The following is a 17,402-nucleotide window of genomic DNA, read 5'->3' on the forward strand; positions in this document are numbered from 1 at the left end:
TTGCAGGCCAATATCCAACATTCTTGAAGGGAAGAATTTTCAACCCAGAATTTCATATCCAGCCAAACTAAGCTTCATAAGTGAAGGAGAAATAAAATTCTTTCCAGACAAGCAAATGCTGAGGGATTTTGTTACCATGAAGCCTGCACTGCAAGAGCTCTTGAAAGAAGCACTAAATATGGAAAGGAAAAATGAATACCAGCCACTGCAAAAACACACCAAAATATAAAAACCACTGACACTACAAAGAAACTGCATCTAGTGTGCAAAGTAACCAAATAGCACCATGATGACAGGATTGAATTCACACATAATAAAATTACTAACCTTAAATGTAAATGGGCTAAATGTCCCAATTAAAAGATAGACACAGACTGGCAAATTGGATAAGGAGTCAAGACCCATTGGTGTGCTGTATTCAGGAGACCCATCTCATGTGCAGAGACACACACAGGCTCAAAATAAAGGGATGGAGGAAAATCTACCAAGTAAATGGAAAACAAAAAAAGCAGGGGTTGCAGTCCTAGTCTCTGACAAAACAGACTTGAAACCAACAAAGATCAAAAAAGACAAAGAAGGGCATTGCATAATGGTAAAGGGAACAATTCAACAAGAAGAGCTAACTATTCTGAATATATATGTACCCAATATAGGAGCACCCAGATTCATAAAACAAGTTCTTAGGGGCCTATGAAGAGACTTAGACTCCCACACATTAATAGTGGGAGACTTTAACACCCCACTGTCAGTATTAGAGAGATCAATGAGGCAGAAAATTAACAAGGAAATTCAGGACTTGAACTCAGCTCTCGATCAAATGGACCTAGTAGACGTCTACAGAACTCTCTACCCCAAATCAGCAGAATATACATTCTTCCCAGTTCCACATGGCACTTATTCTAAAATTGACCACATAATTGGAAGTAAAGCACTCCTCAGCAAATGCGAAAGAACTGAAATAATAACAGCCTCTCAGACCTCAGTGCAGTCAAATTAGAGCTCACAATTAAGAAACTCACTCAAAACCACAAATTTCATGGAAATTGAACAGCCTGCTCCTTAATGACTCCTGGGTAGAGCATGAAATTGAGGCAGAAATAAAGAAGTTCTTTGAAACCAATAAGAACAAAGAGACAATTTTCCAGAATCTCTAGAACACAGCTAAAGCAGTATTAAGAGGGACATTTATAGCACTAAATGCCCACATTAGAAAGCTAGAAAGATCTCAAATCGACACCCTAACATCACAATTAAAAGAGCTAGAGCGGCAAGAGCAAACTAATCCAAAAGCTAGCAGAAAACAAGAAATAACTAAGAGAAGAATTGAAGGAGATAGAGACATGAAAAACCCTCCAAAAAGTCAACAAATCCCAGAGCTGATTTTTTGAAAACATTAACAAAATAGACTGCTAGCTAGACTATTAAGGAGAGAGAAGAATCAAATAGACACAATAAAAAATAATAAAAGGGATATCACCACTGACCCCACAGAAATACAGACTATCATCAGATAATCTGTATTTGAACAACTCTAAGCAAATAAACTAGAAAATCTAGAAGAAATAGACGAATTCTTGGACATATACACCCTCCCAAGACTAACCCAGGAAAAAGTCGAATCCCTGAATAGACCAGTAACAAGTTCTGAAATTGAGGCAGTAATTAATAGCCTGTCAACTAGAAAAAGCCCACAACCAGATGATTCACAGCCAAATTCTGCCAGAAGTACAAAGAGAAACTGGTACCATTCCTTCTGAAACTATTCCAAACAATTGAAAAGGAGGGACTCCTCCCTAACTCATTTTGTGAAGCCAGCATCATCCTGATACCAAAACCAAGAAGAGACACACACACACAAAAGAAAACTTCAGGCCAATGTCCCTGATGAACATTGATGCAAAAATCCTCAATAAAATACTGCCAAACCGAACCCAGCAGCACATCAAAAAAACGTATCCACCATCATCAAGTCAGCTTCATCCCTGGGATGCAAAGCTGGTTCAACATACATAAATTAGTAAACATTATCCATCACATAAACAGATCCAAAGACAAAAACCAAAAACATACTTACAAGAAAAAAAACAACCCCATCAAAAAGTGGGCAAAAGATATCAACAGACACTTCTCAAAAGAAGACATTTACACTGCCAACAAACATGTGAAAAACATAATTGATCAACATCACTAATCATCAGAGAAATGCAAATAAAACCATGAGATACCATCTCATGCCAGTCAGAATGACGATTATTAAAAAATCAGGAAAAATAAATGCCAGGAGGCTGTGGAGAAATAAGAACACTTTGCTTATCTCAATGGGTGCAGAAAAGGCCTTAGATAAAATTCAACACCCCTTCATTTTAAAAACTGTCAATAAACTAGATGTTGATGGAACGTATCTCAAAATAATAAGAGCTATTTATGACAAACCCACAGCCAATATTACATTGAATGGGCAAAAGCTGAAAGCATTACCTTTGAAAACTGATACAAGACAAGGATGCCCTCTCTCACCACTCCTATTCAACATAGTACTGGAAGTTCTGGCCAGGGCAATCAGGCAAGAGAAAAGTATTTAGACAGGAAGAGAGGAAATAAGTTGTCTCTATTTGCAGATAACACGATTTTATGTTTAGAAAACCTCATCATTTCAACCCAAAAACTTCTTGAACTGATAAGCAACTTCAGCAAAGTCTCAGGATACAAAATCATTGTGCAAAAATCACAAGCAATCCTTTACACCAACAATAGACAAGCAGAGAGCCAAATTGTGAATAAACTCCCATTCACATTCGCTACAAAGAGAATAAAATACCTAGGAATACAGCTAGCAAGGGATGTGAAGAACCTCTTCAAGGAGAACTAGAAACCACTGCTCAAGGAAATAAGAGAGGACACAAACAAATCATTCCTCATGGATAGGAAGAATCAATATTGTGAAAATGGCCATACTGCCCAAATTAATTTATAGAGTCAATGCTATTCCAATCCAGCTACCATTGACATTCTTCACAGAATTAGAAAAAACTATTTTAAATTTCATATGGAATCAAAGAAGAACCCATATAGCCAAGACAATCCTAAGCAAAAAGAACAAAGCTAGAGGCATCATGCTACCTGACTTTAAATGTACTACAAGGTTACAGTAACCAAAACAGCATGGTACTGGTACCAAAACAGACATATAGACCAATGGAGCAGAACAGAGGCCTCAGAAACATACACATCTACAACCATCTGATCTTCGACAAACCTGAAAAAACAAGCAATGGGGAAACGATCTCCTATTCAGTAAATGGTGTTGGGAAAACTGGCTGGCCATATGCAGAAAGCTGAAACTGGACCCCTTCCTTATACCTTATACAGGAATTAACTCAAGACAGATTCGACTTAAATGTAAAATTTCAAACCATAAAAACGCTAGAAGAAAACCCAGGCAATACCATTCCTAGGATATAGGCATGGGCAAAGACTTCATGACAAAAATGCCAAAAGCTATTGCAGCAAAAGCCAAAATTGACAAATGGGATCTAATTAAACTTAAAGAGCTTCTGCACAGCAAAAGAAACTATAATCAGAGTTAACAGGCAACCTACAGAATGGGAGAAAATTTTTGCAATCTACCCATCTGACAAAGGTCTAATATCCAGAATTTACAAGGAACTTAAACATATTTACAAGAAAAAAACCCATAAAAAGTGGGCAAAGGATCTGAACAGACACTTCTAAAAAGAAGACATTGATGTGGCCAACAAACACGAAAAAAAGTTGAACATCGCTAATCACCAGAGAAATGCATATCAAAACCGCAATGAGATACCACCTCATGCCAGTGAGAATGGCGATTAAAAAGTCAGGAAACAATAGATGCTGGCAAGGCTGTGGAGAAATAAGAACATTTTACACTGTTGGTGGGAATGTAAATTAGTTCAACCATTGAGGTAGACAGTATGGCAATTCCTTAAGGATCTGGAACCAGAAATACCATTTGACCCAGCAATCCCATTACTAGGTAAGGAATATAAATCATCCTACTCTAAAGAGACATGTACACGTATGTTTATTGCAGTACTGTTTATAGTAATAAAGACATGGAACTAACCCAAATGCCCATCAGTGATAGACTGGACAAAGAAGTATAGTATTCCATATGGAATACTCTGCAGTCATAAAAAGGAATGAGATCTGTTCTTTGCAGGGACATAGATGAAGCTGGAAGCCATCATCCTCAGCAAACTAACACAGGAACAGAAAACCAAACGCCTCATGTTTTCACTCATAAGTGGGAGTTGAACATTGAGAACACATGAACGCAGAGAGGGGGACACCACACACCAGGGCCTTTTGGAGGTTGTGGAGTAAGGGAAAGGAACTTAGAGGACAGGTCATACAGTAAACCACCATAGCACATGTATACTGATGTAACAAACCTGCACATTCTGCACATATATCCCGTTTTGTTTGTTTGTTTGTTTGTTTTTTCTAGAAGAAAAAAAATATTATGCATACACATAATGTGGCCATTTTGCTGGCAGCATTATGATTAGTTCAAAAGTAGAAATTAAATGTCATGGAGTTTTGCAAGAAGGAGTATGATGTTTAGCTGTCTTACCTTCCAAACAGCTTAATACTCCCTACATTTTAATTCCTAGTGGGGACCAAGGAAACTGTTGTGATCTAGTGATTGGAAATGACAGTTGAAGTGGCCCTGATGCAAACGTTCACTCAATGAATTAATTGAGTTCAATGCTAGGTGAAAAAAAAATGCAATATCTCCTTTGAAAAACAAATATCTGTCCTTTTTTATTCTTTTTTCATGGCTGCTAGGAAATTCAGTGCTAAGTTTAATGCTCAATTACCCTTTCATTCCTTGGTTCTTTATTTTCTACCAATTTGTTTTTAGTTTCTTTACAAATCAACTTTATTGAGGTACAATTTACATACAATAAAATACAAAATGTACCCATTTCAAGTTTTGACAAATGCATACACCTGTGTAATCACCATTTCAGTCAAGATTATAGAACATTTCCATCCCACCAAAACATCCTCTCATGCCTCTTTCTAGCTGTTGTTATGTAGTTTCGTTGATTCTGTGTCCTTTAATGTTAGCCATCAACCTGCTACAGATACTTTTGGAAATAGGTGGAGTATTAAAAAGACTATTATCTTGGCTGGGCGTGGTGACTCATGCCTGTAATCACAGCACTTTGGGAGGCCAGGGTGGGCAGATTGCTTGAGACCAGCCTGGGCAACATGAGCAAGACCATGTCTCTACAAAACAATAAAAAAAAGTAATCAGACATGGTGGTGCACACCTGCAGTCCTGGCTACTGGGGAGGCTGAGGCAGGAGGATCACTTGAGCCCAGGAATTCAGTTACAGTGAGCTATGATTATGCCACTGCACTCCAGCCTAGGTGACAGAGAAAGACCCTGTCTCTAAAAAAAGAGTGATATAGTTTGGCTGTGTCGCCACCCAAATCTCATCTTGAATTGTAGCTCCCATAATTCCCACATTGTGGGAAGGACCTAGTGGGAGGTAATTGAATCATGGGAGCTGGTCTTTCCCATGCTGTTGTGATAGTGAATCTCACAAGATCTGATGGTTTTACAAAGGGCAGTTCCCCTGCACACACTCTCTTGTCTGCTGCCGTGTAAGACATAACTTTACTCCTCATTTGCCTTACACCATGATTGTGAGGCCTCCCCAGGCAGGTGGAACTGTGAGTCCATTAAACCTCTTTCTTTTATAAATTACCCAGTCTTGGATATGTCTTTGTTAGCAGCGTGCAAACAGTCTAATACAGAGAATAACCCCTTAAATGAAATTGCCTTTTCAGACTTTACATTTCTTCCTGTAATTTGCCATTTAATTTCCTTTTTTAAATCCAAGAAACCAGCATTGCAATTTCTTAGTAGTTAAATCTCATTACAACTATCATTGACGAGCTGGTGTCTTACGAAGCACTGCCAGATATCCTTGGAAGACCATGTTCCTTTTTTCCCCCTGAGAAGTTAAATTATCTAATTCAAAGGATTTTTTAACCTGGACAAATTTGTTCTTGAACAGATTTGTCCATACCTAACTGGTCAGCATCTTTACCAGAACATGAAATATGTAACAAGCACCAATTGCCTTGTTGTAGCATGTTAGAAAGCCAGTTAGGAATTCAGCAACTCATGGCCTATCAAAACCTGTAGCTGCTTTTTGAAATGTAAGAGCTGTGACCTGTGTATAGATATCGTAACAGTGTCTTAAAGTGACAACAAGAAGTTTAACCAACTGGGTTGTGTATGGGGACAGCTTGGGCTCTAGGTAGTTGTGTGAGGTAACTGGAGAGACAGGAATAATGACCAACTTATGCAAGAGCAGTTCTAGTATATGACTTATGTCAGACAACATCAGCATGAGTTGTGGATGGTTTATGCTTCTTCCCCAGGATAATAAAAAAACAGCAAGAGGTAATACAAGGTTTATCCCGGTTTTCTTGCCAATCAAAGGAATTACAGTTGTCATTATTTTTACCATTCTGGAATTATGTGGATATAACAATTGAATTTTAAATGAAAATACAAGCTGAAATATATAACCTGCAGATGTGTTTTAATGTTTCTTCATAATGTGATAGAGTTGTTTTTAAGAATAGAATCAGAGTAGCGTGACCGAAAGGGGCAGACATTATAACCGCTTGACATTTTCTTGGAGGTATTTCTTATGTGAGTAGTGTGAAAAGGGATGTCATTGAACCAGGTATGTTTACAAAGCACAGAAAGTCTGTGCAGATTGCTTGATGTACTATGTGGCAGTATTACAGCCATGTACCAGTGATGTGTGCTAAAATGCTTGGTATTTCCATACACTGGGCTGAGTGTGGGAATGCAGGGGATATTCATTTGTTTGCTTTGGTTTTTATTTTTGCAGGCTGAAATTCATTAGATAAGAAAACTAACTCAGGTTTTCCCATTTATGTGTACTATAAACACATATTTGGACTATTGAAGTCTAGGGACAACCCAGAGAGTTTAATAAATGGTCTTACTAAAGATCGTGTGGATTCTTGCTTGGTGACTATAGTTTGTTCTTCCATACAGTCCCAGTTACCCTGGGTCAGGTGGAGGGTGGTTAGGATGTGTGACGTTCCACTGAATTTGATGCATTTTTATTTATTTATTTATTTATTTATTTATTTATTTATTTATTTATTTATTTGAGATGGAGTCTCGTTCTATTGCCCAGGCTGGAGTGCAGTGGCGGAATCTTGGCTCACTGGAAGCTCACCTCTTGGGTTCACACCATTCTCCTGCCTCAGCCTCCTGAGTAGCTGGGACTACAGGCGCCCACTACCACACCTGGCTAATTTTTTGTATTTTTAGTAGAGACGGAACTTCACCGTGTTAGCCAGGATGGTCTCAATCTCCTGACCTCGTGTTCCACCTGCCTTGGCCTCCCAAAGTGCTGGGATTACAGGCGTGAGCCATCGCGCCCGGCCCATTTTCATTTTATTTAAGGAAAGGATAGTGTGTACAGTCTGCCACAGTGGGTAAACCTTTAAAAGAATCTTTGGCTCTTTTCCTGAACATAATTAAATTTCCATTATCTTTTTCTTTGGCAGAAGTTTAATGATTTATATTTAATAATTGAGTTGTAATTTATTCCCCACTTTTGCTCCCACTCGACGAAGGAAGCAAAATCTAATGTAACAAATACTTTCTGACTAAATTTTTCCCTCTCTAACTTTTCTTTTAGGACTCAGCCCAAAACCATGTTTGCCCAAGTTGAATCTGATGATGAGGAAGCAAAGAATGAACCAGAATGGAAAAAACGTAAAATTTGAAGAATCTCATTTGAAAGCTGTTTGCATGAGTGGGAGGGGTGTGGGACAGGTTTGAGGGTTTTTTTTTTTTATGCTCTTGAAATTAAAAATTCATTTTTATGAATAGGTTTTGTCCTTTGCATTATTGAACTGGTCAAAAGTTTGGTAGCTAGGCTTCACTAAAATTGTGCTTAAATTTTCTTACCTGCAACTATTAAACTGATGACAGATAAACAAGAAACAGATTCTTAGTCTATTACCAAGTACTTTAGGTATTTGGAAACTTTATTCAACAATTATTGGTCTTGTCCAGATTCTCATAACCATAGAGAGGAAAATGTACATTGAGATGTGCATCTGTCTTTAGCAATTCTAGGATCATAATATAGAAATAGAGATCAAAAAGTTTAATGTTTCTGTATAATTTCACAACAGTTGTTTACATGACTGTAAATAATTAGGCTGAGTTCAAACCAAATGCATTGCCGTACTAGGAAAGAATATGTATCTCATTATCCTTCAACAGCAGAATACAGTGGTCAGGAGTTAGGAGTGGGCTTTGAAGTCAGACTCATGTGGATTCAAGTCCTGGCTTTGCTCTTTACTGCTGGGTCATCTTAAGAGAGTTATTTACTTTTCTAGCCTCAGATGATGAAATAGTACCTACTTTGCAGGTTTGTCAGAAGAACTAAATGGGACATGCCTCACAGAGCATTTAGTACAGTACCTGGTACACAATAAATGTACATAAAATATTTGTTGTTTTAAAATAGGGCTAATATTTACTTTGCTTGATTTTTATCAGTACTAAATTAGAAAGGTATAGAAATGCTTTGTAAATTTAAAGACTATATAAATAGAAGACATTAAAAATTCTAAAAAATCATTGTGCTTTTGTGACTAAAAAGCTACAACAAAAGTTGGCAGTTTGTCCAAAATAATAATGCATCAATAGAATAAAATTCTGTGCATTGGTTTCACACAGACATTGGGTAGTTTTTGCATGTTAGTCACCTCTAGACAGGTTTTTTAGGACTTGCCTTCTCCCCTCCTGCTCTCATCTGTTCTAGTGAATTCAATAATTATAAAAATGCATGATGATCCCAAAAGTATATCAGAAAACTCCTGGTTTTACAGGCTTCATGTACCCACACGTGCTTCCCAAAAAATACTTTAAAACCACTTGTACTCACACAGCTCCCTTGTCTCTGCAGATTCTGAGGTGGCAGTGGGCGTTGTTTTATAGATAAATCCTTAAAAACTTCATTCTCATACACTTTCTGGGTCCTTCCTTCCTACCCCCATCCTCATCCTGTTCCCCTTCTCTTGTGACTCAGCTTATAGGTAATAGGTAAAAAGAAAAGAACTAACATCTACTGAGTGTCTGCTATATAATGAGTACTATCCCAAGCCCTTTACTTGTGTTAGCTGATTTAATCCTCACAAAAACCCTATGAGTAGGTAAAATTGCTAAACCCATTTTCCAGATGAGGCAAAAGAGATTGAACATGTCAAATCATATGTCTGAGGTCACAGCCAGGGAGGGCCACATGACAGCACCCAAGATCTCTAAACATCAGTGATTAACAAATGGTCCCAAGTTTTCTATTCCTTTTGAAAAACACTTCATTCAAAATCAATTACAGACCAATATTTTGTTCCAGCTGCTTAGAAAGTATAAATTTATTACTTCTTGGATAAAATTTACTGAAAGCATCTCACATTTTCCCCCATCTTAACATAAACATTGCACCATATGGAAGTATTCGTCTTGTACAGCCAAAAGTTGCAGTGGAGGGTTGGGGGAGGAATAAAAACTTGATCATAGTGGTCTTGGCGGAGTCAGCTATGATGTAAGGGGAGAGAAAGGCAAATTTCGCACGAAGATTATTTTCTCATCGTTACCCACAACACAAGTGGGCCTTTTCATGTTTGAGGGGATCTGTCTCACTCTAGAGTTTTATAAATAATTATTTTTTTCACGGAAGATTGGCAGCATGCACATACGGATTTCAATTTCAAATTCGGTAAGGGAGGAGCTTAGAACCAGGACTGGACAAATAGGGTATGTTCATTTGACCTGCAATCCTGTCACCAGAATGGGCATCAACAGCTGTTTATCTTATAGGCCCTCACACTCCCCATGTCCCTCAGGCCTCATTATCTTCCCCCATACAACCTTGTATTTGGTCACCTTCGTTTCTAGTTGCTCAAAGAAGGAACTGGCAGTCATCCTAATAACTCTTCCCTCACTCCCTACTCCTGCCCATTTAATTATTTACCAATTTCTTCACATACTGTCTTCTGAATCTCTCATATTTGCCCTTCCTCTCTTTCCCTACCACCCCTTTAGAATTTAGACCCTCTTTTAGCCTTCACCAGCACCACTCAGGAGCCTCCTACCCAACTGATCTTCCTGTTTTTCATTAGGTCTTCATCTAACCCATCTTTCATTCTGTCATCAGAGTTGGTCTTCTAAAGTCAAAATCTGTCATTTCATTCTTTTGCCTAGAGCCTTCCAGAGGCTCTATGTCAATAGTTCTCATTCATTTATGTGGCAGTTGAGGACATCCAGGATTCGGCCTTTCCCTGTCTTTCATGCTCTTAACTCCTGCTGATCTGGCACATGCTTCTGAGGCCCAGCCACACTGAACCCAGAAGCTACTATGTTCTTTGGCACGTGAATGGCTTTGCACATGTTGTCCCTTCTTCCACCCTTGTCTGCTTGGAAAATTCCTATTTGATTTTGGAAATAGGAATAAATTTCACCTTCCCAAGCAGACAGTTTGTGATTCGATAGTTACTTACGTATCTCTCAATTATAGCCTCCTTTTATGTTGCATTATGATTGTATATGCACAAATGACTTGTGGGCCAGTAGTGTGTGCCCATGCATGTACATGCATGTTTCCTCACTACGATGTAGATTGTAAAAACTGAAGAGCATTGGGTTCAGTAAATATTCAGTAAGTTTGTTTAATAAATTAGAGGAGCCATGTTCTATTCACATTTGTATACCTAGACCCTAGCCCCGAGAAAGGGTTTAAAAAGAGGCTTATTCAGTCTTTGGCAGAGGGAGGGAATGAAACAGGCAAGGATGAAGAAGGAATGGGAAAAGAATGAGGTGTGAGAAGTGCTGCCTCGCAGATGGAAAGGAGGATCATTAGTACTGAAGGTTGGTCTGCATCCAGGCTGCATTACCTCTTCTCTGTGGGGATTTATTCACAGCTAACTGTGATGGCTCAAGGAGGAAGCAGGATTATCTGTGCTATTCCTGGCAGGGCATAGCAAGTTCTAAGCCACTATGACATCCTCAGGTACTTGCCTCCTGTCCCGTTGGACTTGATACTGGGAAGGTCATATGACCCTGAGTTACCAAAGATCTGAGCGATCTCTAGCATGGGGATTCTTAAGCTAGGCAGGGTGTCTGTGAACTCCCTCAAATTTTATGCAGAATGCTTTGCTTATATTCGTACATTTTTCTGTGGAGAGAATCCATAAATTAGACTCAATTTGAGGATATTGGGTACAGCAAGAGGGGAAAACGTAAAGATAGGAGTCTTACGATAGTAGAGAAATCTTGATCTGTGATCTTGGGGAAAAGCTGTCTACATAAAGGTTGCCATCTTCTTCTGGGGAGAAACTTCCCTGGTTAGCATTACTTTAAGGATTCCAGTGGGTGTAGTTCCAAGAGTGTAGAGGGACCCCTCTGACTTGTGAGATTGTGAACCTAAGGTTCAAGGTCCTGAAGTTTTGCTACTATGTGGATGGCAAGGGCAGTCTTTCTCTGATGTTCTCAGAAGATCCAGTCTTTGGATTCTAGATTGTGAAGGTGTTGATTGTCTTCAGTCAGCGAAGCATGAAAAGCTTTCTTTACCTGGTGAAAGTACACTGTTGCATAATGAGCTAGTGTATAACATCAGCCCTCTTGCATGGGAAAGCTTTCATAAAACCAGAAAACATGCATTGAAAATGACAGTTGAATGAAATCCCTCTATAAATGTTTAAATGGCCCATCAGGGAACAGAATGTACCTAAAGGTTTGAATGTCTTCCCAGGAATATAGGTTTGACAATAAGGTAGCAAAGTATACCTGAAGTTTTGATTGTCTTCCCAGGAATGTGGGTTTGGCAAACCAAACACTGGTCATAAACTATTTTGACAATTTAGAAATAATCACACGGATATATATATTTAATTTGGATTACTTTACCTTTTCCATGATGAGTCATGGAATGCAGAATTTTTAATGACAAAATCTTTAAGGAATCAGGAAGGACACGGCAGTCATTCTGGTTCTCCATGAGTCCATGCTTAACATTGGACCTATGTCTTCCTGAATACCAGTTCTTTCTCCAATTTAGGTGCATAGCACTGATAACCGATGGGTTATGATGAGTAACTTGACTTAGACCATGGAGTTCATTCAAAACTTATATCTAAACATTTTCAGGATTGGCTGATTTAGCATGAAAATCTGGCAAAATTATCTCCTTGGTATTCAATTAATTTTTGTTCTGCTTGGGTTAGCAGTTTTATAAACTGCTTTTCATTAAACATCTTTTCATTGAAGTTCTAGGAATTCTTACCCAGTCCAAAAGATATCATTCTAAAGTTATCAAAGCTTGTTTTCAAGAGTGCTTTTCAGGGTCCTTTCTATCCTTTCGTGAACCTCCTTAAAGATATCATAATCTAGGATTTTGCATGCTTGTGAAGTTTTTAGAAACTGCATCAAAATTAAGCAATTAACTGTGGAAATGACTTCAGTCAGTTAAAAACAAAATTGACAAAGAAATTTGATTATTTTTGTGGCCTACAATAACTTAACCATGTTATGATCGATAGCATATACTCAGACATATTAGAATTTTAGAAATCCCATACAATTTTGGAACATATGACATTCATTAAAATATAACCTGAAGAAGGTTAATCATTATTTCTTATTTGACAATGCTTCCCATGTAACTTAACATGACAGATAATCCTGTTTACCTCTCTTTTGGATGCCTCAGGGGCCTTCTGCAGCATCCCAAAGTTAGAAGTCAAATAAATACTTAATTTTGAGGCCCAAAGTTTGGTTTTGGGAAGCTTGACAAATATGTCAAAAGTTTAAAATACTTGACCAAAATAGGATCACAGATCATTGTCGAACAATATCATTGGTTTAACCAAAGTCATAATTAAAAGATTTTTAAAAACAAAAACCTGTACTCTTTAATAAAGGAGACTCAGTTTTCTAAACAAACAAAAGACTTAAAACAGCATGAGGCAGAATCCATTTCTTCTTCTTTACTCTCTCCTTTTTTTTCCTTTTTGCAGTTTACTCAAAAGGTGAATGAAAATATATTGCTGTGTCTTATTAATACTACACAAAATTTTTGTTTAAAAGAGAATACCAACTTTTACTTATGTATTAGTGTATTAATACTAAAACTAATTTTAATAAAACCTCATAAATAAATTTATCAAATCTGTCGTCTTTTAACCACAAGATTTCCATAAACCTTTCCATTTTACATTTTCCCCAACTTTCTATATTATCTCGTTTTATCTTTTTTTACTGCTTCAATTTGAAAACTTTAAGTAATTTTAAACCAGGCAAATTTTTTAACATACATTTTTATGCCTTTAGAACTTTCCTCACGAAATGCGTATTTTGCTTTTGCTTACATATTCTGTATACAGAATTGTTTCTCTCATATCTAGTAGTTTTTAACTCTTAGTAGCTGTAATTTCTAGTGAAAACCCTAGAAAGTAATTTTGAGCTGTTTTGTATCAGTATTTGTGATTTAAAAATTTTTAAATTTTGTAGAAAAATAGTTCTTCGAGGCCTGGCGCAGTGGCTTATGCCTGTAATCCCAGCACTTTGGGAGGCTGAGGTGGGCAGATCACCTGAGGTCAGGAGTTCAAGACCAGCCTGACCAACATGGAGAAACCCTGTCTCTACTAAAAATACAAAATTAGTCAGTTGTGGTGGTCCATCCCTGTAAACCCAGCTACTCGGAAGGCTGAGGCAGGAGAATCGCTTGAACCCAGGAGGCAGAGGTTGCAGTGAGCCGAGATAGCGCCATTGCACTCCAGCCTGGGCAACAAGAGCAAAACTATCTCAAAAAAAAAAAAATCTTCGATTTGTTGTTTATTAATATATCTATATTTAACTTTTCTATACCATATAAAAATAACCTATCAAGGTATATAACTCATGTATAATAATATTTCAGTATCTTAACTTACAGGTGATTCAGACATTATTTGATTATATATAACTTAATGTAACATAACATGACTCTAAGATTTTAAATTACTGAAAAGAATTTTGACACGGGTAGCTTCACTCAGCCATTCTAGGTCCCAAGTGGCCACATGGCACCCAGGAGGTCTCTGCAGATCAGGGCCTGTCTGAGTCCATCAGGACAGAAGGCAGAGCTGTGAAGACTTTACCTGGAGGACCCAATCCCTCCCAAAATAGCCAGGAAGCAAAACAGGAAAAGCAGAGGAAGAAGGGGCCATATTGGGCTTGATTCTGGCATGTGGCTGCCAGTCTAGGCTCTAAGAACAAGTCTCCAGACCTCATTATGGCCACCTGTCCAGACCCATGAATTCAGAGACTCTAAACCAAAGACATAAGCTCACAGTCAAATCAAGGAAGTATCAAATTATATTTAACTGATAATTTTGAAACCATTTCTATTTTGCCAACAATTTAAAAACTAGTTTCATTCACCAAATATCACATATACATAACACATACAGACATACAAACACACAGAAGCAGATCTTATGGCTCTTGTAAAGGATTTTCATTTGCTGGCTTTTAAATAGTTTTTATTTTCCTTGTATGATCTATCAGTCTTCCAATTACCAGTTTCATTGCCCTAAGGAATTGTTAACTAGGCAATAAATTTGCATTTCTATAGGTAAAACTCTTAGGTGGAACAAAAAAATTGCAATTCATAAGCACAGACCCAAGATTTTAGGCATAAATATTTTATCCTTAAACCAAGGGGAGAAAACACCTGCTCAAGTAAAAGTTCACTTAAGATGTGAAAAGCAGGAAAGCACCTTAAACAAAGGTATGAATTTTTTTTTTTTTTTTTTTTTTTTTTTTTTTTTGAGACCAAGTTTCGATCTTGTGGCCCAGGCTGGAGTGCAATGGAGCCATCTTGGCTCACTGCAATCTCTGCCTCCCAGGTTCAAGCAATTCTCCTGCCTCAGCCTCCTGAGTAGCTAGGATTACAGCCATGTGCCACCACGCCCAGCTAATTTTGTATTTTTTAATAGAGATGGGATTTCTCCATTTCTTATGTAAATATAAAAGAATGTAAGAGTTTGTAATGTAAATAGGCAGACATCCTTAAAAATGGAGATTTTTGTTTATAAATTTATTTTACAAAAGAGTTTCAAGGCCGGGCGCGGTGGCTCATGCCTGTAATCCCAGCACTTTGGGAGGCAGAGGTGGGCGCCTCACCTGAGGCCAGGAGTTCAAGACCAGCCTGACCAACATGGCGAAACCCCATCTCTACCAAAAATACAAAAATTAGCCAGGCTAATTTTTTAACGGAGTCTGTGGTGGTGCAGACTCCGTTATATTTATATTTAAATATATATATATGAATATATATAAATATATATTAAATTATAGTTCACAATGCACAGAGAAACCTTTAGGCTGAACTTTATGTTAGGGAGGCAGCTTTAGACTAAACTTGATTTGACACCACCCAGAGCCTCAGAATGTGACCTTATTTGGAAGCAAGGTCTTTGCAGATACAATTAGTTAAATTAAGATGAGGTTACACTAGATTAAGGTGGGTCCTAAATCCAATGGCTGGGGTCCTTATAAGAAGGACAGGTGAAGACACTGAGACTCAGAAGGAAACACACACAAAGGGGAAAAGACCGTGTAAAGATAAAGGCAGAAACGAGTGATACTGCTGCAAGTCAAGGGCTCCAAGAATTGCCTACAACCACTGGAAGCTAGGGAGAATCAAGGAAGGATTCTTCTTTCCTAGAGTTTTTGGAGAGAGCCTGCCTAGCTCTGCTAGCACCTTGATTTCAGACTTCTAGCCTCCAGAACTCTGAGAGAATGAACTGCTATTGTTTTAAGCCACCCAGTTGCTCGTAATTTGTTAAGGAAGCCCTAGGAAACTAACACATCTAACAACACGATGCGAGGAACACTTGAATCCAGATGGAGCTCTTTAAGGTTGCATATCCCCACAGTTCATGAAGGTCTGAGAAAAACAGAAAATCACAAGAAGATCCTCAAGTTTCAACATCAAAGTCTACAATTCTCCCCTCTCTCCCTCGGTATGGACTTGAGTTATGATTGCTGTTGTAAGCCACTACGTTCGGAGTAATTTGCTACACAGCAATAGAAAATGAATACAATTTCTAATGCAGCTAATTCATCTTACATTTTGAGTGTCCAGAGTGTCTTTCTGTTCCATCTTCTGAGGATGAACCGATTAAGAACTTGTCTTAAGGCCATGTGTTCACTTTGTTTTTCTTGATGGATTAGGGGTGAGAGGACAGATTTTATTCTGTAGGATGGGAAGACTGTCATGAACTACTTGGGTCAACCAGAGATTAAAGCTACAGGAAACAATTGTAATATTCTTTCCCTTGGTTCTGTTGAGTCAGTAAAGTTGCTGCCCGTTTCCCCTCGGTCAGCTTGCCTGGCAGTGGTTACCCAGGCTGCTGTGGCTTCCAAACTTAGTCTAATCTGCCCACCCCACATCCTCAGGACAGACAGACGTCCAGTATTGTAGCTTTCTAATTCAAAGTCTCCATGAGGCTACAAGCCTGTAAGTCTTCCTCACCACTTTTTTTTTTTTTTTTCTAAACTCTGCGATGTCTATGGCTGAATTACCGATGACAGTTTTGTTTGTTTGTTTGTTTGTTTGTTTTATAAAGTAACTTTGAAGCGTGGGTGGCTGACAACAACTGGCCTCTCTCATATCTGCCTGACAGAACTGATGTGACCAGATATCTGGTGCTGCTCCTCAGATCTGTCAAGTTCATCAGGCAAAAGAGAAACAGACGATGGAGTAACGTGCTACATTAACCAAGGAGTCTTACTCAGTGCATGGCTGATATCTTGGAAGTAGCATGAAATATGAAGTCAGAAGTTTGGGGTTCATGTTTCTGCATTGATATTTAGTAATTTTGTGAGTAAAGTCACATGAACTGTGAACCTCAGTTTCTTCATCTGTGTAATGAGGACAGTATTAACATACTAAGCAGCCTATGTCCAGAAGGGTGTTTTATGTTTCAAATAAGAGAGCGTGTATGTGAAAGGGCTTTGCAAACCATGAAATGACTATATGTTAACATAGTTGTTGCCCCCTGAGATTATTTATGATTACTACTTCAATGAATGTATGCGAAGGGCATATTCTTAGAAAACAAGCTCAAGTCTGCATTGGCACCATTATTGAGAATCACTGTGGAAGCAGAGAAGATGCTCCAATAGGGAGAATTTGATTCTCTGCATTTGAGGGGTTGCCATCCAATGTGGAGGTAGGTTATCCAAGACTTGGCTAAGGTTGTCTTGAGCGGGTGGCTCTGGTCCTGGTTGA

General features: G+C 38.3%; 1 protein-coding gene across 11 annotated transcripts in view; it reads left to right on the forward strand.

Annotated features, from left to right (window-relative positions):
* Window positions 1-7,942, forward strand: part of WDR70 (WD repeat domain 70) — a 382,962-nt gene extending 375,020 nt beyond the window's left edge. For all 11 annotated transcript variants that reach the window (XM_065546168.1, XM_045393640.2, XM_005556746.4 and 8 more), the window contains one exon: window positions 7,752-7,942. In XM_065546168.1, coding sequence (XP_065402240.1) covers window positions 7,752-7,839 — 88 coding nt within the window. In that variant the 3' untranslated portion in view covers window positions 7,840-7,942. The remainder of the gene's footprint in view (window positions 1-7,751) is intronic.
* Window positions 7,943-17,402: the final 9,460 nt, after the last annotated feature.

This window comes from Macaca fascicularis, chromosome 6 (assembly GCF_037993035.2).
Source record: "Macaca fascicularis isolate 582-1 chromosome 6, T2T-MFA8v1.1".
NCBI lineage: Eukaryota > Metazoa > Chordata > Mammalia > Primates > Cercopithecidae > Macaca > Macaca fascicularis.